The sequence below is a fragment of the Corvus cornix genome, chromosome 11 (assembly GCF_000738735.6).
Source record: "Corvus cornix cornix isolate S_Up_H32 chromosome 11, ASM73873v5, whole genome shotgun sequence".
NCBI lineage: Eukaryota > Metazoa > Chordata > Aves > Passeriformes > Corvidae > Corvus > Corvus cornix.
Genome location: NC_046341.1, coordinates 12,282,601 through 12,305,680, shown reverse-complemented (window position 1 = coordinate 12,305,680; position 23,080 = coordinate 12,282,601). Strand labels below are relative to the sequence as shown.

The following is a 23,080-nucleotide window of genomic DNA, read 5'->3' as shown; positions in this document are numbered from 1 at the left end:
TTTTTTTCAGCACGGACTCTGTGCCAGCCTTGTCCCTGCAGCGTTTTTTACTACCATAGCTAATTTTTGACTATGTTGAATTTGATTTGGATACAATGCAATGCAATATATTTCTATATCACCTTTTATGCAAGAATCCCAGAGCACTTTCTGATCAAGCTAAAATTAGCTGTGAACTGCATACAAATTCCAAAAAGATTCGTTTAAAAGAAAACCAAAACAACTAAAAAACCCCCACCAACTTGTAAAGAGAAGGTAGAAGCTTATGCACTCAGTTCAAAGTTAAAACAGGCAGATGGGCAAATTCTCTCTTATGAGAAGAGTAAGAGTATGTGGTGTATTGCTTTCTAGCAAGCTTGAGGTGTGATTATCCAAGCAGAGCAATGCACTGCACTAACTCTGCTGGCCAGAATGGATTGTGTGAGTGCTGTGAATGACCTGGAGGTGGCAGGTGAAGCAATACACGGGTGGGTTATCAGATCTCCCTTTATATACACATTGTTCTAACGTTTACTGCTGCTGATAAGAAATGGGAAAGCCACACAATTTTTTGTGATACCTGGCCTCAGTCATCCATAAGGAAGACAGTGGGAGAAATAAACAAATAGCTTTGAGGGACATGACTCATGGATCCAAAATGATACAAATGTTTTTGCAGAGCAAGGGGCTTAGAGATCAAGGAAACCTCAGTTGGTTTCTCAGGATTGAAAAAAGAAGATTGTTGCCAGAAGCTGTCAGGGGGGACACGGTGACATGCTGAGGAAGGAGGATGAGAGCTAATTTTTTTTTTCCTAGACCTGGAGATCTTAATGAAAATCAGACTAGCATATGACCTCTTTCATTGTTGCAAGATTTCCTTTGATCCTTTTCTTTTAAATACATAGAATGTTTCTTTAAGGCAGTAATTTGATCATCACCATTGTGTCTTCATGGAAGAGAAATTGTAGGTTGTGAAGATACATCAAAACAGAAGAGAGATGGTGCCTGAAATAGGTGCTGGTGCTCTAGACTAACAATAAGGGAACCGGAGGTTTTTAGTTCAGTGCTCTTGCTAATGGTGGTCCTGCATGTTTGGTAACAGCTCTGCTTGTCCTGAAGGTCAGACTGGCAGAATTCCACCTCCATGGCTTTTCCCTGCTGCTTTCTGAGCAGTGAGACAAAGGGTATCAGTGGCAACCTTAGATCATGGCAACTGTGTGACCAGTGCAGATGCTTCAGGGGTACCTTCAACAGGCAGGAAAACCTTAAGCGGCAGTGAAAAAAGGGAAGAGAAATTGTAAAGCTGCACTGTTAGGAAAGACAGCATTTGAAGTATGGCATGAGTTACAAAGAAGAATGAAAAAATATGTAGAGGAAAGTCAGATTTTTAAATGCAGCTGTACAGGGAGACATAAGCTCTTGTAACCATAGCTAGTAGATTAAGCAAGTTGCATCTTCTGCAGAGATGTGCCTTCTAACACCTGATAGTCCAGACTGCAGCTGAGCATTTACTACAGGATGCAGCTAAGGTGTACTGCAGGATGGGCAGGGAGCATGTATGTCTGAAAAAAGCTCAGAGGCTGAGCTTTTTAGGTTTCTAAGGCTGTGTGTGCTGTTGTGAAATTAAGAAGTTTACCAAAACAAGAAGGAAAATTGTGGAGAGGGAATGCATTCAGACTACAGTGTTCAGTGAATAAATCTGGGATTAGACTGGGACAGGAGGAGGGAGCAGAGAAATCTCTGGAGCCACAAAGTGATGTTGTGAAACAGATGCAAAATAGCAGCTATAAATACATCCAGGGGAATGACTGAACCTCTGGAGTGACACATAATCTGTCCAGCTCTACCACATGGTTCCTCTGACAGTAGTTAGCTGTGTAACTTGTGCATTGTCTCAACTTTCCACTTGATGCTTTTTGCTGTGTTTACTGCTCCCTCATCCTCTCTAGTGGGAGCATTGATGGCCAAAATAGGGAAAGCATGCTGAAATTAGATAAAGAATATTCTTCTGCCTTCATGCTCTGCCTCTTACCTTAAGTTTTGGAGGGCTTTGGGGTGGCAGCAGCAAACAAAGGTTGTTTCAGAATGCTCTGCCTCCCAAAAGGAAAATGAATTCCTTTCCTATACAGGAGATTTATATGGCAAATTAGGTCAGTTATCATTAAGCTACTGCACAGCAGGACAAATCATAATTTTAAATACATTTCAAATCTAAGTATGTGTAAAATACATTCTGATGCAGTACAAATCAAGCCTCTTACAGTTGCTATGTGGACCAGTCAGATGAACATGGAGCATAATAATCAAGGAATAAGTTAGTTGTGCTTACTGCTGCTTGTGAAGACTATGTAATTTATACTGTTGTTTATGTTTACTTATAACCAAGTTTCCTCACTGCTATCTTCTTAGGATAAGAAAACTATAACTGCATAAACCAAAACCAGTTTTCTGTGTCAGTCTCTCTGGGGTACTGTTTTTACCATACAGATCTGCATGACCCTTTGTTCTCCAAAGGAGATTAAATGAATGAAAACATATACCCTTATGCAACTGACCAACCATTTGTTTCTTTTCCTAGATTTTTTTTCTCTGTCTTCTTGTTTCACAAAAAGCAAACTTTTTTTCCTGGCTACACCTTTTTGAGTCTCCTTTTTTTGATCATCATAATTTAGTCTCATGGCAGACTTTATAATCTCATGGGCACCAGAGCCCTCTGCCAAGGTTTATGCAGATTTAAAGCCTGGATTAATCTTGCCCAGTATTTATAAAATGTTCTGAACATATGAAGCACTATAAAAGCACCATATATTATTAGTGAGTCCATGAAAGTGCCCCCCCTGAGAACTCAGCACACATTTAAAGTGCTGTTTCTGGAGGTGAGGTGCAGTGACAGAAACAACCAAATCCATGTCTTTTCTTCTGAGATTGTGTGTCTCTTCTTTCTTCCTCTCTCTTATCTTTTTCATTTTTTTTCTTTTCCTTCCATGATTTCTGGAAGAAACTGAATAGCAAGGAGGCAGACACCCCTTCAAAGATTTCACCTCCTGAGACTATTTTTTCAAAGACTTTGGCAAAGTCTTCCTGCTTTTTACTGCCTCTGGACTGCCCAGTTCCCTCATGCTGTTTCTAACAGCTAGCAGATTCTGCAGAAACCTTTTGGAAAAAAAAAATCTTGATGCAGGGGGAGGCTGCTTTCAAACTCTGGTCTGCAGCTGGCACTCCGTGGGGGGAGAAGCCAGTCTCCAAATCCAGGCCATCCCAGCAACTTGACAAAAATCACGAGCACAACTCAAGGAGCTGCAGGCCTATGCTAGATCTGCTATGTTTCTCAGGGGCTGCTTCCAAAAACATTTCTACATTTTGCTGCTTAAAGCACAGATAAAGGACATGACTGGGAACTACGGTCCAGGTTTAGTCATCACATCTTCCCCTTCTGTGTTACTAACCAGAGGACAAAGCTCAAAATCAAAACATGCTCATGGATACTGTTTGCAGTATATTTATGCCTGTACATAAATTAACAGATATATTTCATAGTAGTTGGACTCAAAACAGAATCAGGTCTCATTTTCATACTTGGGAGTGCAGCTTTTTAAAATGGAGTCATTGAACTCTCCCCAGCACTATTCAGAAGGCATTATGGGCCCATTTATTTTTACTTCCCTCCCCCCATTATTTGATAGTTCTTTTAAGAGTTGTAAGTTTTACTTGGTTCCTTTTGATCAGAAGGAAAAGGTACTGTAGGAACTGAGACGCTGCAGTGACTCTGGCTTTGAACTCACCAGGTCTAAAAGCCTGCAAGAACATTTTCTCTTTCAGCTTTCCAGCCGGCTCCTAGAGCTGCCTGATAAAGGGCTGTGGTAAATTGTCCTGAAGGACAGCTGGAAAGCAAGGAGCTACAGTCTGAACCCACAATGGAGTTGAGAGATATATATTTAGTTTAATCATATTAAAATTTAAATGTTAGGCTTTAGAGTAGATTTTTTTTAAAAATAAAATTCAAGTCATTAAAAAAAGTTTTCATTTCCATTCCCTTGAGCTGGTGGGGTCCTGAGCTCCTGAAAATGCTGCGGCTCCATCTAGTGGCACTGCAGCCCCTGCCAGGGCATGCGAAGCCTTTAGAACCACTGCTAACCAGGAAAAATAGTGGGATTTAAATCCGTATTTTCAGTAAAATTCTTTACGATCTCCTTTCGGTTATCACAGAATCTTGCACTGTCTGGAATGAAAAATATTTAAATTGTGCTAGTTTGGAGAGATTAGTATATTAAAGTTCATCCAGTGTATTCCTCTGCAGCATTTTTCTGAATAATCACAGACTTACAAATGTAGTCCTATTCCTAATAAAAGAAGCTTGTATGTTTAAAACTATGACACTCTCTCTCTCCATTTACATATATGTATATAAAACCATGTGGTACTTGTAAAAGTACCTTTGATCCGAATTCCTTAAACACTTGGCAAACATTTATTAAGCATCAAAACATTCAAATTTGTTTGCTCTTTCCCCTCATTGACCATCTGTCCATCCACGCAGCCACTGAGTATGGGGGTTGTGCACATGTTTATACAGACAGTAGAACTTACTCTGCTCTCAACTACATTATAACTTATTTCAGTGTAGCTACTCTCAGCTCTTACTGGTCTGACATGAAAATTTGTGTCTTGTGCATCTATAGATTACATATATATACTCACAAAGCGTGATGAACATATGTTGTAATGTGATCTTAATGTAAATAGATTGGTTCTTTGGGGTTCTCACCTCATCCAGATGGGAATTGACATTCAGTATTTTACACCATTACAACTGTGTTTAGTTTTTCAACACATCTTTCTCATGCCTTTGATCTAATAAAAAAATAAACATTCTTGATTTGATTTGCTCAGCTGCTGTCTGAGCCATGAAACCTAGATTTCATCTTGTGTCCTGAACTCGACTCCCATGCTGATTGTACAAATCCGTTGAATTCAATAAATGTATTTAGCCTTATTAAGATTCAGGAAAGCAAATATTATTCTCCAGTGATGCAGCAGATAACAGGAGTTAATAACAAGTATGTGATAAAGATCACAGGATTCCCTGTAAACAAGATGCTGCATTGCACAGAGAGCATCTTGTCTGCATATGTTTCATAAGTAACTAGGCATTCTCATGGGCTTCTTTAGTTATTTTAGAAAGTTGTGTAAACAGTATTATCTACTTAATGCCCCAAATGATATAATAATTGATATGGAAATGGGGAAAAGCTCAATAGATCTCAGTGCAACTCTCCATGGACTCTTGGAGATGATCTGCCCAGATTTTATTTAAATTTTCGTCTCACTTGTATGCAGCCTGTGCTTTGTTAGACATGCTAGGCAGATGTTGGTCGGACAGCATTTTTTTTTTTAACCTTTTTTCTGGGGAAAAAGTTAAATGTGAATTTGTACTTGGATTGTTATCTGTTGTAGGTATACTTCAGAGATGTCAACAACAATTGGAAAAGTAAGATCATACTGCAAAGCTCTGATGTATTGCGTGCTGTTGTTGAGAAAAGTGGATAATAACAGATTGCTGACGTACATGGTACTCTGTAGTGGTTGTGTGATTGTTCTTGTTCAGACTACAAGATCACTGGAACGAAATTCCAAAGTTCTAAGAAATTCTTAAAACTGGAAAAAATGTATTTGAAAATATTTTTCTGTTCCTTCTTGTGGAAAATGATACTGAAGTCTGGAGGGTTTTTATATATTCTAAAAATCTCTTAGGCAAGACTTTTGCTTTTTAATTTTTGTAAAGTAGTGGTTAAAATATTTGTGCTATTCAACCACTTTATTAGTTCTTCAAATATATTAATTAGTCAGATTAATTAATATTTCAGTGGAAATGTTTTCTCTTGCATAGACATCTTAGGCAGCTTTCTCACGTGTATGACACCAGGCAAAAGTGAAGCTGTGTTGTGGTTGCTCATGCAAGATGTACTTGAGAACACACAACAGTGACACCTCTCTTTCTGCAAAGCTGGGATGCCAGTTGTGCTTCACTATTCCTCCAGGCAGTCAGTGTGGTCTACACACCACTGTGCTAGACTTTGGGGAAAAATCACTTCTCTTACTTTTACCACAATTCCCCCCCCAGCTGTAAAATGGGGAAAAGGATATGTTGGAATATACTGCTAAAATATAAGTAAAATATAGCTTTATAGAACAGGACAAATATTAGTATTCGATTAGACTTGATCAAAGTCACTCAGTGGGCCTGTGACACTGCCAAGAGCAGAGCTTGGGTCTCCAGACCTTCAGCTGGAGACTGACTGCAGCCACCTTCCAGGTATGGAGAGCGGTGGATGAAGGTTAACAACGCAAACAGGACAAATGCCAACAACTGCTCGTTTCCATTCATTTCATCAAACTGAAGAAATATTTTGTAAAAAGGACACACTGGGGAGACCAAAAAATGATGAAATGGATTTGTTTATAAAACTGGTTTTAACACTCAAATATTGTACAGCAGCAAAGAGTGGGAGTAAAATGGCTGTGGGGAAGCAGGAACTACATGCTTAGTTAATTTATGCTGTGCTTTTGCGTATGTGGCAGTGCCAGAGTTTCCTTCTTCCAAAATAGTTCCACTGATGCAGTCCTGTTTCCTTTTGCTGGCCTGGCACCTGGAGGGGTGGGATGTGTGCTCTGGGGACAGCACATGAACCCCTTGGAAACTGCACAAGGATTTCAGCCATCGTTTCTCGAGTGGCTTCTCAACAGGAGGTAAGGGAGGGCAACAGATGAGCAAGACAGGTAGATGAGGATGAAAATGGTAGCTATTTCCCTTTTGAACCATTCTCAAAATATTATTCAGAGGAAAACTAAGATGAAGTTGCAGGTGCAGAGCACCCATTCCATTGTTACACATCTTATGAAAAGCCAGGACAATACAGTAACACTACTCTGTTGCTGCAAAGGTAATGGGGAAGATGCTAATCTTGTCTGACTGCCTGCAGGAAATGTGTCTTACCTGGCTACGCATTTTTGACTGTGGAAGATAAAGTCACGTACAGGCAGAGGGAACCTGGTCCTTGCAGGCTGTCCTTACCAGTGGAAGACAGTTGAGTCAGTATGGGAGCAGGCATGCTATCACCTTTTAGTTTAACATGTAACTTCTGAATACTCACTTTGCTGTAAAAAATTAAGTAAAAAAGAATATGCGGAAGTTGACTCTTGAAATGTGTGCAAAAGGAAGCAGAATTCTTTTGGCAGGTCCGACCACTCTCTGAGAGTCTACAGCTAAAAAATCGGAACTGGCTGATTGTCTGTGGGACTGGTCAGCCAGCATGGTGCCACTGCAGTACAATGTAATATAATTTTGTAACTTCTGTAGTTTATAAGGGAAGTAACACCTGATTCTAAAATAAGACTGCACTGGTAAAGAAACTATGCAATCCACAATAAGCACACAGATTTGGCAACTCAATACCTCTAAATTCTCTTCTGGTTCAAGATATCCTTGAGAAATGAAATAGGCTTGTATAAATCAAAATTGCTATCCTCATGCACATTTCCAAGTTAAATGCTGGAGTTAACTTATTTGGTCAAGTTTCACAGCTGTTCTCTTCTATGAGTACTGAAAAACTGAATGAGGAAACTTAATGGGGAAGTACTGTGTGAGGAAATAGGGGCACAGAGATTAAGTTACTTGTGCTAAATTCAGACCAAGTCCATGGCAGAGCTCTAGGTGAAATCCAGGCTCTGTGGATCCCTTTTTGTTCCATAACCATCCTAGCTTTCTCTTTCCAAGGATTTTCGATGTAATCTCTGCAGAGATTAATAAATCCAAAGGTCTCTGTATTTGTAGGAAGGAAATATATAGATTATTTGCTTGGAGGAGGTTGAATTGCTAGGGAGATTTTAATTTTGCTGTATTCTAATAGTAATGAAATCACAAGCTCCTTTTATGAATATTAGGGTTGACCCTTTGAAGTCAAAGGCTTGACTGGTAGTCTCAATGCAGCACAAAGTGACCTATTCTAGGATCATTTTGCAGGCAAATTCTGCTAGTACATTGTAGGGAAAAACATTCTCAAAAGAGATTTGGCTTACACCAACAAAACTGTGGGGTTTTTCGCACTGTTTATTTTAGTGAATTTTGAATTATGTAAATTTTTCCCTTAGCCCAATTGCACCTCAAAACACGCCAGCAGAAATTGGTGAGCTTTAGATCAGTTAGTCCTTCAGAGATGGAAAGTTGTAACGTCAGCACAAATAAAGGCTAAGTAAAATCTTACTGATGTGCTGCTTTCCTGGTAATTGTCCTTGCCAGACACATGTACTTATGGACCCTCTAATCTTGTGGTCAGCTGCAAGGTGAGGGTCTGTGGGTGCAGGTAGATACTCATGTGCCACCCCATAGAAACTGAGGAGAATCCAAGAGAGCTGGGATGCTGCACTCAAGGAGGGGAGGGGGAAAAAGGGAGGAAATATTTTTTTTGTATTCTTTTGGTTTTTCATCCCATTCTGTTGTGGAGTTAGGGCAGTGTGAAGGCCATGCTTCCTTTCTACCTGAACTTCAAACTGCCTAGGTGTGATGCAGACCCCAGAAAAGCTTTTTTCTTCACTGCTTTGTTACTGATTCATGCATCCTCTAAGAAGGTGTTAGCTTTGATCCGTTCTAACTGTCCTGCAGTATGCTATGTTGTGGGAAGATTAGTCCTTAAGTCTCTTAATTAATTACTCTTAATTCTATTACTTCTGGTATAACTAGAAAAAATAATAATTGTCAAATAACAAGTAATCCATGTATTTTGTGTTTAATGCCTAGCTGTTAATAGCTGCTTAAAATATTAACTTTCCACCCTAGACAGTCCTATTATTCTGGGTTTTTTTCAAGACAGCTTTCTTATAACAATGCACAACAAAGTTTTTCAGCTTCAGTGCACTTCCAATTAGCTGAATTTTTCATGTCTCTGGGAGGTAAATTCATACAGTTATTCCTAATTTATAGACAAATGTCATTGTGGTGCAGGTAGTATCTGTAACAGGCATACAGGCCTGAAAGTACTCAGTGGACTATGTTCAGCAGAGAATAATGAGCCATGTTAGATAATGACATGCTAATTACAATATTTATGAGAATTAATTTACCAATTTACCAGATTGTTATAATAAGTGCATGGGACAGACCTTAGAGTTGAGGGAAATTACAGAGGCAGGCAAACAAACAAGAATGTGCCTTCAATGCAGAGTCACAAAACTGTATTAGTTACAAAAGGGAAATGAATTGTATTCCCTCACCTCTGATGGAATGATCATCACTTGTATTTTTTCCTCCTACCAAAGTTGATTGTAAACCTTCCCCCCAGGTCCTCCTGCCCACAGCAGCTGAATTCAGTGGGAACAGGACCAACCCATCATCCTCAGAAATGGCAAGGTGCCATATGACTGGGCCCCAGCTGGAGCAGTAAAAAACTACATTCAGTGTCTGAAGATGCCCCCTTTAGACTGAGTCTACTGAGAAGATCTTTTTCTTCTTGAAAGGAAGTGGTTTCCACATGAACAAGTAATGCCTCTGATTCTGCAGATTCTTAAGTGCTTTATTAAAGGTATTTTTTTTTATTCTGACTTTTCACACAAAATAAGCTATGTTCAAAATAACCAAATCATAAATGATTGTTGCAATTTTCCTTCAAAAACCTTAAGGTGCTCCTCAGGTACTCCTGGCATCTGTAGAGTAGATGTAATATACTCCAACATAGATGTTAATGTCTCTTTTGAACATAGAAGATATTTAACTTTTTTCCTATTAATACAACGTTATATAAGCCAAACAGGTAATTTCCAGTTCTCACTCTTTCAAAAGTTTGCTCTTTCATTACATCTTTCTTATGTTCATTGTACGTACTCCCGAACTGCGAGTTCTTTCAGGGTAAAAATCCGTATGGGATCTTTCTTCGTCTTCCATTCTTCCAGTTTTTCTTGCAAAGACAGGAAATCCTTGCCAAGTTCATAGGCCAGAGTGATCATTGTTTCTAACAGTGGAATATAATACCTGTGGCTGGTATGCACACAAAGGCGTGACAGAGCTTTTTCTCCATACTCAAAGGCACTTGCTGGGTTTTCCAGGTCCTTGTGGCACACCACGATGGCACAGAGAGTAGGGACAACCGAGACAGGGTTCCCTCTCGTCAGCCTTTCCTGCAGCCCAATGACTTCTAAAAGGATTTCCAAGGCTTTGGTGTACTGGCCACCCCGCAGGCAACCATATGCTTCCTGAAGCTCTGGCCTTGTTAAGAAGTCGATAAATTTTTTTGATCTTCTGATGTATTTCATAGAATATAGGAGTCTCAGGTAGTCCTTGAAGGCTAATTTTCTTTCATTGATTATTTCTTCTGTGAAGTTCCCTGTTAGAGTTTTTTTGGGAAAGGTCACATCTTCCATTTCTTCACTAAATTCCTCCAGCAGATTTCTGTGCAGTTTCTCAAAGTCTGAATAACGCCGTTCAATTACAGACTTGTTACTGTCAAAACTCCCTGTTTGCAAAATGATGATTTTATACATCTAAACACAATCAAAGAGAAAAAAACAAGCATGAGAAGGGACTATGAAAAGACTTTGTGCTTGTTCAGTCCTCCAGCTGAAATACTCCTGCACCAATTTTCTGTGTGTAATCTCATGTACTCCTATAGCAGTGCTGCTAAATCAGTTACTGTCTGGGATTATGGTGCATGCTCAGTGTAGACCTGAAAGACTGCAGCCATCAAACTAAAAATTCCCACCTCCTGCCATTCTGTACTTCTGTCACCAGACTTAGGCTTAGCACATAAATAAGGTGTACATAAACAGTGCACTAACGATCCCATCCTGCAAGGTGCTGGGAAAGCAAACTAGCAGCAGACTGAAGCACATAAAAACACTTACAAAGCATGTCTGTAGCTGAACTTTGTTTATAACAGCCATGGCTGCTGCAATCAATCATCTTCAGTGAACTGAATGGATTTCCCAGACTTAATAATGAATGTAATCTATTTTACATTGGTCATAATATTCAGAAATGTTCTTTGTATAAGACATTCCTAGGGATTTGGGGGTGTTAGTAATGCTGTGAAAGAAGAGGGAGTATTTGGCAATATATCTGGTGTGTGCAGAAATAAGGTGGAGCAACTCCAAATCCTTTTCTCCCCTGTAAATCACTGTCCTGTATTCAAACTTACTTCACACTTAAATAATATAAAAAAGTGACATTTCTACAAGGGCTTGCTATCCAAACCCCTTCACTGGCAGCTAACAGCTGTGCTGCCCCACATTAACAGTACACAAGAGCATGTCTTCCTCAGCTCTTCACTAGCCTCAAAAAGACTGTAATGGATGTGATATTAGGCAAATAGCTGCAAACCAAAATTTTGTGCTGCGTTGTACAAATAATCTCTTCTGGTTCTGATCCAAGCGCAGTGATATTGAGGAAGGGCCAAATCCCTAATGTGTGTAAACCATGGCAGCTCCATGGAGGCCAGTTCAACTGTGTCACCAGACACCAGCTAAGGACACAGACTGCTGACCTTTTGGATGATGACCATGTTGACACTCAACTTCACCTTGTTCCCATTAATTTACACAGGAGCTGGAGGGGTTTTACTCATACCAGTTACTTCCTTTGCTGCTGTTGAAGGGTGCAAACCAGTACTCGCACTATGCCTGTCTGATTCTCTTCCTTGTTTTTCCTTAAAGAGAAAGTCTCTCTTTTAATCTTCATAAATGATCTTTACAGGCACTTCTTGAAAGGTTTCTAAATTTCAGCTGACTTCTCTGATCTCTTTTCATTTGTAAGCACTGTGACATTTTCCTATGCTTTGTCCTGCTCCCTGCTGAAAAGTGTATATATGCCTGATGCATTCTAAAACAATCATAAGAGCAATTTTTTTAAGCTATCATTTTATCAAGGGCAGCTAAGTGAATAATTTACAAGTACTTGCTTTTTTTATTTGCGGAGTGTGCATGAAAAAGGTAAGAAGTAGCATTTAATTAAACTGTCATTCAAATTGGCTCAATTTTGTTGTAACGTAAATCTTTTTGCCTAGGCACATAACTTATGACTAAGTTTAACTGCACATATGATGAATGATTCTCTTGCTCTCATACAGTTACACAAAACCAATTTTTAACTATTCAGCAAGCTGGATACTCAGGAGTGTATGCAAGAAAAGCAGCAACGAAGTAGGTGTGTACAGCATACAACAAGATCTGAGGACAGTCTCTAAAACATTTACCTGCTTCAAATTCTACCAAACTGGATCACCCAGAATCAGCAATGCTGATTCTCAGCATTTTTCATCTACAGATCTCATAGACAGTAGCAAACAAGGAAATCATCCCTATCTGAATGTCACAGGCGTACTAAAAGGGACTCGCTCTAGATCAGTCCTTCTGAAGGCCAGGAGCAGAAACAGAAATAAAAACTAAGTGTCAGTACTGTGAATAAAGATTAAAAAATCCAACCTACTTCATTGTTCCCACTGCTCATACTCATATTTCATCTTAAAAATATGACAAATATGCCACCTAAGGGAGCTCTAAGTAGGGAAGGGGAACGATCCCAAGTGATCTGGCTGGAGGATGTCCTAGACTTTGTCAACATCAAAGAATTCTGCACTTGTGCGAAGAGAAATCTCTGATGTGGAAATTATACAAATGCACTGCAGCTGCTACAGCCAGCTAGCTCAGTGGAAGTGTAAATACACAGATATTTTTATATTTGTGTGAATTTCCTTAATGTTGACAAAACTCTGTGTTTTAAGGATACTCAAGATACTAATTTATTTGATAACACTTTTCCACTGCAGCAGATTTTGTGAACTGACTGTCAGAGGGTTTTTTTAGAGGCAGATTCCACCAGCCAGGCCCATACAATCAGTGAGAACAGGTTCTACTCAGTGTGATCGTGGCTTGCAAAACTTGGCCTTTGGTAAGGCTTTCATGTAGCGAGGCCTGCTGTGTGCTGTGCAGACCCCTGTAGAGTGAATAAAAATTAATGATCTTCTTACATATTCATTTCTTAGCTTACCACATATTTAGATAAGTGGTGCTCTACAATTCTGGTTGATGGGATTTCAAAAAGGAGTTTGATTTGTTTGCACTGGCGTTTTTCATTCCTCCAATATTCCTGAAGCTCCTTAGTGGTCATCGAAGAGTTGGGACTTAGGGTTGCACTGGAATCTAAAACCAATATATTTAGTATTTCAGGTTATATTCTTTGGACTTGGAAAGAAAACTCTTATGCATTTGTTTTGAAAGGACAGCCTACATTTTCTGTTGCTGTAACAGCAAGACCTAAAGACTGATAAAATAGATGATTTCACTGCTAATAAAGACAGGAGCAGATGCTCTGAGGAAAGCTATTAGGGTCTGAAATTTTGAAAGACAACGTATCATCTGTAGAATACAAAACTGTAGAGAAAACACTGCCAAGAAATACTGTATATCAAGGTTGTAACCTAGGGCACAATCTGAGCAGGAGATTTGCTTCAACATCCCAGAAATAGCCCTAAGAAACACTGAGTCTTTTGAGTCAGATGTTTCTCCAGGCTTCTTTGTTGCTAATGGAGGAGATAATACAATGCAGCTGCAAATTCAGACATATATTCAAAAACTGACCCTATTCAAATATGGGGTTTGTGCAGTAATAGGAGAAAGCTGAGAAAACATGAATATCCTAACCTCAAAGTTGGATAACCAGCTCAACTGAAGGAAGAATTCTCACATCCTCTCTTCTTTTTGTAGCTGAACTGATGGCACAGTTCAGCTACAAATATTTTATATACCTCCCTCCTTTCCCCTCTCTCTCTTCCCACAGTCTCTCTCTCTCTCTCTCTCTCTCTCACACACACACACACACACATGCATATGTAAAAACACAGGACAGCTGGTTAAAGAGTTTGCTTACAGGAGAATTTTGAGCATTTCAAAAAGGCGATTTCTCTGTCTTTGAAATCTACTGACAATAGATTTCATCAGGTGGCATTTAGGCTAGCTAGCAAAGTGGATAAAAGAAATGGAATATTTGTATCTCAGTGGGCACACCAGTCCCAGTTTCTAATCAAGGATATCTTTGTCAAGGCAGTCAGCTGAAGTCAGTCTGCAGTGTATTTAACATTCTGCTAATGGAGGTGAATGAGCACAAATGAAGGGGAAGAGAACAGCTTGATGCAGAAATAGACTTGTAAAGGCACCACAGTACTCTTTCAGTGGCCCCACTTTTACATGTTCTTAATCATTTGACCATACAGTTTCAATTATCAAGGCCTTGGGGGTTTGGCTCAATCCCTACAAAGCATCTATTTCCTAGGAGAGGTGGTTTTTATGACATCCTTCCAGGCTTAAAATCTTGATGAGATTATGTATATTTTGGGTTATACATAGCATTTTATTTAATAACAGATGAGAGCAATCTTAGGCATAGTAAATGTTCAGTGCTGGCTCTTTAAAGGCATGTGAGAACTGCCTGCTTGAGATTAGCTTCAAGTTGGTGTCCTTGCTGATACTGCCAAGAAGTTCAGATTTTGTGATGCACAGAAAGTGCATTCCCAAGACAGGCCATCTGATGACCACTGCTTTCATTGCTGGTGTCTAAATTAAATCTGTGATACATTTTCGGCAGGAGGTATTTGAAAGGAAAACTCGGTGTGTGTATATACAGACCAGGATGAGCATCAGTTTCACTATTGCTACATTATTACTACAAGTGTAATCAAGGCTTATTTTCAGTGGAGTATGGCAGTACAGGTTTGAACTACTGCTGCAATAAATAAGCAAAGTTTTTAATACAAGAGCATAAACAGCTAGAAGAAACAAAATTAAAGGATAGCATCAACCTTGTGTGTCATCTTTTTCTGGGTTTTCTTTTCTCACTTGACATGAAATTTCAGCTTTGGGTTGATTTTCTTCTTCATCAGATGGATTTGTGGTAGAAGATGTAGTAATTCTGCTTACAGCTTCCAACAGTTCCCTTTCTGCTGTGCAGTGTGAGTCTTGGTCCATTTCTTGATGTCACTGAAAGATTACAAACCTCATGACATTTCTTAGTACCACGCCTTTAGGGGATCCAGTTTGGTAATCTTATTACTTACTCATTGTTCTTTGTGAACTTGTATCAGTGCAACTTTATAAAAACAAAAGTAGTAAATAGAAATACCTACATAGTGCAGAACCATCCCTATTACTGTTACCACTGAAAGTGTCTGGACGTTCTGGTAGCTTAAAATCAAACAAAAAAACCCATAAGAAGTTATGTTGAATAAGATTAGATGGGGAACTCAGTTCTTATCTATGAGAATTTTGTCATGAACTTCGGTGTTGGCAGATTTCTTCCTCCTTGTATTTTGCCCTCAAGCTTGCAAGTATGAGTTCAGATGAACTAAAATCTTGGAGATAATTAGTATAAGCAGCAGCCTGGTTCTCTTACACTGCTAAAATTTACTGTTCTCAAGACTTAAAAACTTGTTGTCTGTTCTTAATCACAACCTGTAGGGCAAAATAGGGTGATATCTAAAGCAGTATAAAGTTTTTATCATATTTCACAGCTTTAGGTTCCGTCCAAAGACTTGTCTCTGTAACTGTGAAAACAGAACAACTGAATTTGACAATGGTTTGGTGGAAGGAGATCTGAATTTTCTAATTATTATACAGAAGTATTCTCCTTTTACTTGTGCTTTTACCCTACATACTGTGCTGTATTAGAGCTGTTCTGCTAGGACCACTATTTCACCATGTACTAATAAAATGCTTAACACAATATACTCCTACTCCACAGACTCCACAGGTTGGCCATTCTGCTGCTTAAACATATCAAAATTTAGGGATTTTGTTTGTTTGTTTGTTAAACAAACAAACCCTGCCTGTTACACCATTGTGTTATACGAGCAGTTGAAGAAGTTCTAAGAACATCCTAAAACCTTTGCCAAGGTGCTGTATTCCCTCAGCATGAGCGAAGTGTTGCTCACAGTTCAGCCAACAAGCGAAAATCAAGTAACAGAACAATACAGTTTTACAAGAAACCCTGCTAAAATAATGCCCAAGCAGTGGTTATTAAGTAATGGGAGGGTTTAGGACAGGGTTGTTGCTACATATAATTTTGCCTCCACTTGTCTACCACACACTTATGCAATGCTGGATACAGAGGTGAGGAAACTCCTTCAGCAGACTTACTGATTTCTGGGCAAGCTGCAAGGCTATAAAAAGAAAAGAAATTACTTTCCCCACTGGAAATAATGGAAGTGCAAACACTTTCCTCTAACAGAAACCTTTCCTTTGGCTGGCTTGCACAAGCAGGTACACAAATGTTGTCATCCTCCTTAAGAAAAGCATCATGGAAGCCCTTATTCTCGGAGTGAAAGTTCTTACTGTTCTTCAGTCCTCCTTATGATCTGCTTTTTTAATATGAAGAATAGCCACTTACTTATTGTTTAACTGGTCAGTCTTTTGAAAATCAGACCAGTTTATCCCAAGAGAATATACAGTAGATTAAATGAGGAATCTGAAAATGGCCAAAAAAATTTAAATGACAGCTTTTTTTCTTGGTTATAAGTTGGGATAACTTTATGAGAAAAATTGTATTTACATTGAAAAAAATTTTTTTTTATATTTATAGCTTTATATACGTAAATATATATATGAGTATACATGTGTATTATATACATATACACATACATATATATATATATATTAATACTACTTTAAAACATGGTTTACCAGAGATACATAACACACTTGTAAACAGAAGAATGCAGAAGTGGATGTTATGACACACAAGTCTTCTGCCTTGAATATATGTACCTTGAATACTAACTGCACTTCATGCAAACAGTTTCATTTTCACAGCTAAAACTCATCGCAAGCTCTTTTAACTAAGCTACTACTTATTTTTCCATATTAAAAAAAAAAAAATCCAAAACAACACAACCCCCCTGCAACAAATTACACGGTTTTATCTTGAGCAGACACGCATCCTGTTCCGTTTCAGGGTGAGTGCTGCTCCAGCTCCTTCACAGGGTTTTAAGTAGCCCTAGACCCCGAAGCGCCCAGAGCACCCACCTGGAAATCGCCGAGTTCTTTTAGTCGTGGCACATGTGAGCTCTGTGCGAGGCCACAGAGCAGAGCCCGCCCCGCGTGTCCGAAACGCAGAGAAAGATGTCCGTGCTTTCACCTAGCGGGCACATTCTGTGTCTTACAAAAAGGAAGGAAGAAGCCTCGGTTAAATCAGACTTCCCCGTCCCATTGGCTCGGTGCTGCCCGATTGCGCATGAACCCTCCTGAGCCTCCCGCAGCCCCGGGGCCGCCCGCGGCCCGGCCCGGCCCCGCTGCGGGCTCCGGCACCCAGCGCCAGCATCATCCCCCGGCACCCAGCGCCAGCATCATCCCCCGGCACCCAGCGTTAGCATCCCCCGGCACCCAGCGTTAGCATCCCCCGGCACCCAGCGCCAGCATCATCCCCGGCACCCAGCGTTAGCATCCCCCGGCACCCAGCGTTAGCATCCCCCGGCACCCAGCGCCAGCATCATCCCCCGGCACCCAGCGTTAGCATCCCCCGGCACCCAGCGCCAGCATCATCCCCCGGCACCCAGCGCCAGCATCATCCCCCGGCACCTAGCGCTAGCGGCCCCTGGGCACGGGAGGGACTTCCATGCAGTCAACACAATCCAGGCAAACTTCTCTGCATGGGTTTCTGAAGCAAGAAAAAACACTCTCAGCAAAATGGAGATTAGGGGGGGAAAAGCCAAATACGTAAAATGTACTTATGTGGAAAAATAATGCCCCTTGGGACGTCTTTAAAATACAGGCTTAACATCCAGTTCAGGAAAGAAAATGCAGATGGCATCACAGCAAACAGCCTTGTTCTGTGTAAACTTGTGCTTCTGACAGAAATCCTGATTCTGCACAGTGCAGAATGTGATTAATTTCAAATATCTGCTCAATTAAAATTCAAATAGGAGCATTATTATATCTGACATGATTACTAAACTTGAGATGGGCTTACAAGTGTGCCTAAAATTAATCCTACATGTGCTTAAATTCATTGTTGAACTGAGGACAAAATGAAGAAGAATGTGGTATTAATCCACATGTCCTTTGGCCCAGATGCTTCTTTTTTTGGAGGTCACTTCAGTTTGGAAATTTGCTTTAAACCATCAGGATAGCTATTTCTGGGGTAAATAATATGGACACTATCTTTTTTTAGTAATGTAAGTTTCCCCTTTGCCAAAGTTCAGTCACTGAAAAACCAAGCAATTTTAATGCAGCACAAATGTGGGAGGCAAACATCCAAAGGACCACATGGATCCTGCCCCACACATTCCTTTAGAACAAACAATTTAAAATAATGTAAAACCAGGACCATAAACTGGTAATGCTTCTCTTCTGCTTTATTTGCAACATAAAACAATGCCAACTTTAACTTGGACTTGGTCTAAATGTAGGAGTTTTGCTGAAATAGCTGTCAGAATGATGAAAAATCCCTTGCATGCAGCTACAGCCACATTGGCAAAAGCCCTGGAGAAGATGCTTTTATACTGGCAGAGTCCTTCGGCCACTTTAGAATATTCCATGAGGAAAGTGATTTAAGTTACACCCGAAAAGAAATCTGTGCTTGCCAATTCAGCTCTAAGGTGTAGCTATACCAGCCAACTCTTTTAAGTGTAGACAAGGCATGGGTTTCTGGCACTACTCTCATTCCTTTAAAGTTAGATTTATGGGTTTGGTTACAATTGTGAGCAACAACCAAGGGGGATTTCAGTGTATTTCACTCATGCTGACAGTTTATGGATGTATCTCAACTTTGAATTCTGAATCAGTTAATTTATGTGGTGCCAAAAAGCAATGAATTATTTTGTGATGCTTAGTGCTATTGTCCTGCTCTAGATAAAGCTAAAAGGAAAGAAAAAAGTACATTTATCAGTATATTAAGTGTGACCTCTACTTTCAATTATTTCAGAATAAGTAAGTTCTAGTACAATTAACCTGGATGATTAAAAGAAATGAAATGTGTTATTATATTTACAAATCAAGGGTGTTCCACAAGAATTCTGCTGTAGAGTCAGCTATTATGGTCACAATTGATTCCTGAGGGTGTTCCTCATGCTCAGGAGCTGTGACATCCACAGCAGGTCTAGCAGGCTGCTACTCCACATCCTGCTCCCAGGAGCTCAGGTTTGGTCCAAACAGTGCCTTGCCCTTCACTGGGACCTAGTTAGTCTGGCAGCATTTTACTTTTCCAAGTGTCTACTTGATTAGCACATGCAAAACCCACTGCAGTACACAGTGTTGTTTGCTGGAAGAATGCATAACTAATATCTTTCTTTTTGTATTCTCAGCTACACTTCCAACAGCCAAATATTATGTAAAGGTTAAGCAGTAGAAAAGAAAATTTTCACAATGGCAGCAAAGCATTCTGAGAGATGGGCAAGTGCATTTACACCACCAATTTACCTTAATACTCATAAAACTGTGGTAAATTTTAATGGAAAAACATTTTCTGTCGTTGTCAGGGATGGAAAAGGGATCCTGATACAGTGGCTTATTCACAGTTTGTATTCTGTGAAAGCACTGACTTTGTCAGACATAAAGGGCACGGTGTTAAAATGCACCTACCAAGGGATACGGGAAAAGTGTGCTCTGCAATAATGTAGGAGTGAGGCAAGGTTAAAATCATAACAGTGCAGTGAATAAAAGGTGGCTGACATATGAGTTATATCCTCCATACCCATTTAAGATTAAATTACTCATTTTAAGAAGAACAGCCTGAAAGTTTTTGGCCAAAACTTGGTGACCAGCCAAGAGATGAGCCAGCATTGTGATGCCATGTAAAGGATGCCTGCCACTATTGAAAGACTGTGTGCTTTTGACAGTTAAAGAACCAAAAAGGACTGCTGCCACTGTGTCAAACATTCTGCTTTGATTTATACCCCAATCTGGGCAGTTCCCATTTTCCCAATCAGACAGATTACACAAACCCTGACAGATACAATATTTAACCATAGACTACAAAGCTGGTATGAGCTGGAAAACTTGGGAGCTAAACCAATGTCATGTATGAACTGCAGTTTTCTGGCTGGTTTTATTTGCATTTTATCATAGGCAGAGTAAGGTCTTATTCTTGTTAAGGAATGTGACTGTAATATCCCTATTACAAAATACTCTTCAGCTTCTGTCCTAAGAAGTGCAGCTTCAGGCAACCTCGTAGTCTGTGCTACTTTTCCATCTCAAGCCCCAAACTATTTAGCTAAACAGTATTTAAATAATTCATTAGAACAGTAGATAATGACAAAACCCTAAACAAACAAGGGGGCAGAAATACCTGACATATTTATCCAAGTCCCTTTTTATCATATAACTAATATTTAGAAAGTGTGGTCGGACTGTCTTTGATGCTTCTGCAAGCACCTTCCCTCTCTATTTTTTTCTAATGCAGCTGGATAAATACCAGCCGTTTCCATGTTTGAATTAGCAGAAAAAAAAAAATCATCTGTTTTGATGAATATTCTGCACTTTGGGGGTAATGCTGTGATAAATGAATACCATACTCCTATCCTGGCACAGCACAAAATTCTGTTCCATGCTATGCTATAATAATGTAATTGTACAGTGTTGTGTCATTTGAAATTTGTTTATCATACTTCATTATTACAAAACATGTCTCTCTTAGCAAGAGTGTGGTTTAAAGAAATCATTCGCTGTTTAATGGCAAATGTCTTGTGCTGGTGTTACTGACAGAGTTTTCAACATAAAAGAGATGTAACAGGCCCATTTTACACTGCCAAAGTCCTGTTATCACTTTACAACTCCTTTATACTTCTAAAGGAGTATGAAGGAGCTTTAGAGTAAACACCAGTCCTGGCCTGCCTTTCATCTGTGGTCTGTCAGTGACACGGAGCTGTGTGCAAGCCCAGTGGGTCAATGGGATATTAACTTGGGTTAAATGTCACAAGCACTGTTCTGTCTGCAGAATGACAGGCTTTGTAAATGGGCCATGTTGGGCCCTTTTCCAATGAATTCATAGAGGATTAAGTGCATAATTACATGGAATACAGAATATTTTTAAATATTTTGTTGTGAGTTGTTACGAACACTACATGTAGTCATTCCTATCAAGTAGTTTGATATTTTATGCTCACAATGTGTCTGTACCCTTTTCTTCTCACATATAATTATGGTGTACTTTGGCTAATACTTACAGTCATGCTCCACATGTGATTTATTTATACCCAAAATGTAAATATAATGAAATTTGGGATAACAGGATTTATAGCAGACACGTTAATGCAGCTTGCAGCAGCATAAAAGGCAGCTCTACAAGCGGAGGCTGCAGCAGCTGTGTATAGATAGCCACCTTGAGGATCAGCAGAGCATGACTTGGGGCTACTGTATGCTCTTCTGCAAAAGGAGGAAGGCATAAATCTTAGTATATTACTTAGTATAGTGTATTTTTCAATGCTATTTATTGTTTAAAAATTAAATGAGACTTTGAAATGCAATTTTGCTTTTAAGGGACTAGGTGGCATGATTAGTGTGAGCATTCATCCCATAGTGGATGGAATCTCATTGTTTCCTCAGGGGTTTCTTGGAAACTCCTGCTGGTGTCTGTGTCCTTTCCGTCTTGAACATACCCACACAAATAAAAACCCTGCCTTCTCATCTTCCTAGCAAAAGCCTTGGTAGTGACTCACATTGCTTCAGAGCTTAGAAATGGGCACTCAACCCCTGATTTGGGGCTGCATTGGATCTGCTTACTGACTGTCTCTGGATTCCAGAGAGCTGTAGGGAACAGGATTTACTGGAACAGCCTTTACTTTAGCTAATGTTGAACTGCACATCTTACTAAATTACATAAAAACATATATTAAAGGAATGCTACAGATGCTAAGAAACCAGGAAAGTGTTTATTTATGTGCCAATATTACTGTAACCTCCTGAGGTACAGGATCAAATGTTGTATCCTTAAAAGATGCTTCTTTGTAGGAAGTCCATCTCTAAAAGTGCAAAACTTTAGAAATATTTTAAAAATGAAATTTAAAGCACCAGTTTAGAATACTACATGAATAAAAAGAAATCTTCTCTAAACTAAATGTTGTTTTTTGGAAATACTGCATGCATGAATAGAGTCTTTAAACATAACTGTCCTGTTGAGCAATTCTCTTCTATTCCAGAGTTCATTCTCTCATTCATAATTTAAGCAGAGCTCACCATCTATAAACAACAGTGATGCTAAGTGGATAAAATAGCGCAGCATTCAGATGACAGGCACAAACAAAAGTAGGTCGGTTTAAGAGGAGCTACACTTGGCTTTTATTAAATGAAATATTCAGCAGCATTTCTTCAATTTCTTGTGAGTGAAAATATTTCCGAAGTGGGTATTGAATCCAGACCGAAGCCTGACATTGGCGAACAGGCTCTGGGAACTCTGCGGAACTGCCCCGAGCTCACCACGCGGAAAGGTCAGGGCTGTGCAGGGGAAACCGCCCCTTGTGCACCGGCACGGCTGAAATCGCTCCGGCGCTCCTCCCGAGCCCACACGGAGGGCCTGTTATTAATTCTGCAATTAATTCTTCCCGGGGAGCATCGTGACTGCACCGGGACGTCTCTGCCACCTCCCGAGGAACCTCTCTGCGCGCGCCGGGGACAACCACCAGCGACTCCGGCTCAGGACACAGCGCTGGACGCGGGCGTGTCCCTTCCCAGAACGGGCTGGAGCGGGGCGGCCTCGGGCAGCGCATCCCTCAGGCTCCAGAGCCCTCAGGGAGCCAAGCCCCCGCGCAGGGCCGGGACCGGGGCGTGGCAGCGGCACCGACCCCGCGGCGCAGTGCCCGCCCACCGCTGGGGGCACGCGCACGTCATCCAATCAGCGCCTCCGGAGCGCCAGAAGTCCCGCCCCCTCGCTCTGCGCGACCAATCAGCGCTCTCTAGGGGGCGGGTTCGGCCATCCGCCCCCTCCCCTGCGGCTCATACAACCGCGATGCACTGGAAAGCCCCGGATCCGCTCGTGACTGGCGGCGCTTCTCGCCAATAGTGCTGCGCAGCGGTGGCCCCGGCGCGCTGTGATTGGCTGCGAGCACGGCGGAGGGTCGAGGGGGAGGGCCTGCCGGGG

The 23,080-nt window shown here is 40.5% G+C and overlaps 1 protein-coding gene across 3 annotated transcripts; it reads right to left on the bottom strand.

The window, feature by feature from the left end:
• Window positions 1–9,063: 9,063 nt before the first annotated feature.
• On the bottom strand, window positions 9,064–17,752 carry SNX20 (sorting nexin 20). Of its 3 annotated transcripts, none has more exons than XM_010396574.4 (5): window positions 17,736–17,752; window positions 17,035–17,166; window positions 14,817–14,994; window positions 13,010–13,161; window positions 9,064–10,509 (listed from the first exon to the last, which is right to left on the bottom strand). In XM_010396574.4, the coding sequence occupies exons 3-5, from the start codon at window positions 14,980–14,982 to the stop codon at window positions 9,841–9,843; spliced, it is 987 nt and encodes a 328-aa protein (XP_010394876.1). In that variant the 5' UTR covers window positions 14,983–14,994; window positions 17,035–17,166; window positions 17,736–17,752; the 3' UTR covers window positions 9,064–9,840. The 3 variants fall into 3 exon arrangements, with proteins under 3 accessions (XP_010394876.1, XP_010394875.1, XP_010394874.1); XM_010396573.3 differs by lacking the exon at window positions 17,736–17,752 and adding an exon at window positions 17,587–17,719; XM_010396572.3 differs by lacking the exon at window positions 17,736–17,752 and having other exon boundaries at window positions 17,035–17,392.
• Window positions 17,753–23,080: the final 5,328 nt, after the last annotated feature.